The sequence below is a fragment of the Myotis davidii genome, unplaced genomic scaffold (assembly GCF_000327345.1).
Source record: "Myotis davidii unplaced genomic scaffold, ASM32734v1 scaffold96, whole genome shotgun sequence".
Classification (NCBI taxonomy): domain Eukaryota; kingdom Metazoa; phylum Chordata; class Mammalia; order Chiroptera; family Vespertilionidae; genus Myotis; species Myotis davidii.
Window position 1 is genome coordinate 4,273,261 of NW_006289416.1, and position 1,945 is coordinate 4,275,205.

Sequence of the window (1,945 nt, forward strand, 5' to 3'; positions counted from 1 at the left end):
ATTGATTTCAGAGAGGGAGGGAGGGATAGAAACATTAATGATGAGAGAGAATCATCGATTGGTTGGCTCCTGCACACCCCCTACTGGGGATCAAGCCTAAAACCTGGGCATGTGTTCTTGACTGGAATGGAACCCAGGACCCTTCAGTCTGCAGGCCGACGCTCTATCCACCGAGCAAACTGGCCAGAGCTTTTTCTTCTAATTTATCTTTATTGTTGAAAGTATTAGAGATGTCCCTTTCTTTCCCTTATTGACCCTTTCTAGCCTCACGTTTACCACACTATTATCTGTGTCTTTTTTCTTTTTTAAAAAAATCTTTATCGTTGAAAGTATTACATAGGTTGTCCTTTCCAACCCATTAACCTCTTCCAGGCTGATTCTGTCCTTCTCCCATCCCCCCAGGCCCTCACCATCCCATTGTCTGTGTCCACGGATTATGCATATATGCATAAATGTTCAGTGGCTGATCTCTTCCCACCCACCCTCCCCTGCCTTCCCTCTTAGGTTCAACAGTCTGTTCATGCTTATAAGGCATCATTGGTTTTTAATGTTTGAATCTTGTGTGTTAGGTATGGTAAACCGTGAAGTGCTGGAACAGGTGGAACGAGGATATAGGATGCCTTGCCCTCAGGGCTGTCCAGAATCTCTACATGATTTAATGAATCTTTGTTGGAAGAAGGACCCTGATGAAAGGCCAACATTTGAATATATCCAATCCTTCTTGGAGGACTACTTCACTGCTACCGAGCCACAGTACCAGCCAGGAGAAAATTTATAATCCAAGTAGCCTATTTTATATGCACAAACCTGCCAGAATGTAAAAAACTTACATAGACTCCTCATATACAGGAATCAAAAGAAGAAAATCTTCTTCACTCCGCATGTTTTTAATGGTAAACTGGAATTCCAGCTATGGTTACGCAAAACCACCTCTTTGTGTTCCAAATGTTAAACTCTAAAGTACCAGTGATGAATTTTTCAACTTAATTCAGGGTCCAAAGAAAGTATAGCTAAGATATTGATGACAGTGTGAGTGATAGCACGGCAATGAAAAGCAACAAGGCTACTGTTCATAAGTCACTTCCTTTCTTATTCCCCAAATTCAGAATTTTTAAGAGAAAATTATTTATCATTATAGATAAAACTTGGGAGATATGAACAGTTATGCCATAAGTTCTAAAAATCAAGGAACTTCATGGGACCAAATGATTCCATTCCATTTTTTAAATTTGCTCACATTCATTATTCTCAAACGTTTTTTCTATAAGTTGAAGTTAATATGCAGTTTTAATATATGCCTTCCTTGCATGGAAATGAGCAAGGTTTTTTAGAAGCAAAAGGGAATATAAGCAACATCTAACTTGGTTAAGTGTTAGACGACAGCAGTGGGATTTGAAAGTATAGTGCACCTGTTAAAATTCAAATTTGTGGAAAGTAGAACTTTTTCACTTTAAACCATTTTCTGAAAAGCTCAGTTTGAAATAATGAAGGGAACTACAAAGTAAGTTAATCTTTTATATAAGTTTGCATTAATTTTTTAATGGTAATATTTAATTGAAATTGTACTATCCAATCCAAGATATCCAATCTTTAGAATAGCTGAAAAAGTAAATCCCAGAATTTAAATAGGTATTATGAGATATTACTAAATATGTACTTAACGGTGTGATGGGTGCCACAAATGTAAAAATATCACTAGATCAGGGATTTGATGCACTTTTGCCCTTATTGCATATAGACTAGCAGAGAAGAATTGTATTTAAAAGAAATATGAGAAAAGAAAAATGTGAAAGTTTTACAGATAGAGGGATGGAATGTTAGGTTTAATGTTGATTTATGGAATGACAAAATGGCTTTGCTGGCACTCAAAGCTTCTCATCTGTTTTTTGAGATATTAAAAGAGTTGTAAGATAATGACTGTAAGACTAATCTAACCATAAACTCT

The 1,945-nt window shown here is 36.5% G+C and overlaps 1 protein-coding gene across 1 annotated transcript in view; it reads left to right on the forward strand.

The window, feature by feature from the left end:
* The window catches only part of YES1 (YES proto-oncogene 1, Src family tyrosine kinase), a 48,404-nt gene extending 46,459 nt beyond the window's left edge, over nt 1-1,945 (forward strand). The window contains exon 12 of the mRNA XM_006761870.2: nt 570-1,945. Coding sequence (XP_006761933.1) covers nt 570-778 — 209 coding nt within the window. The 3' untranslated portion in view covers nt 779-1,945. The remainder of the gene's footprint in view (nt 1-569) is intronic.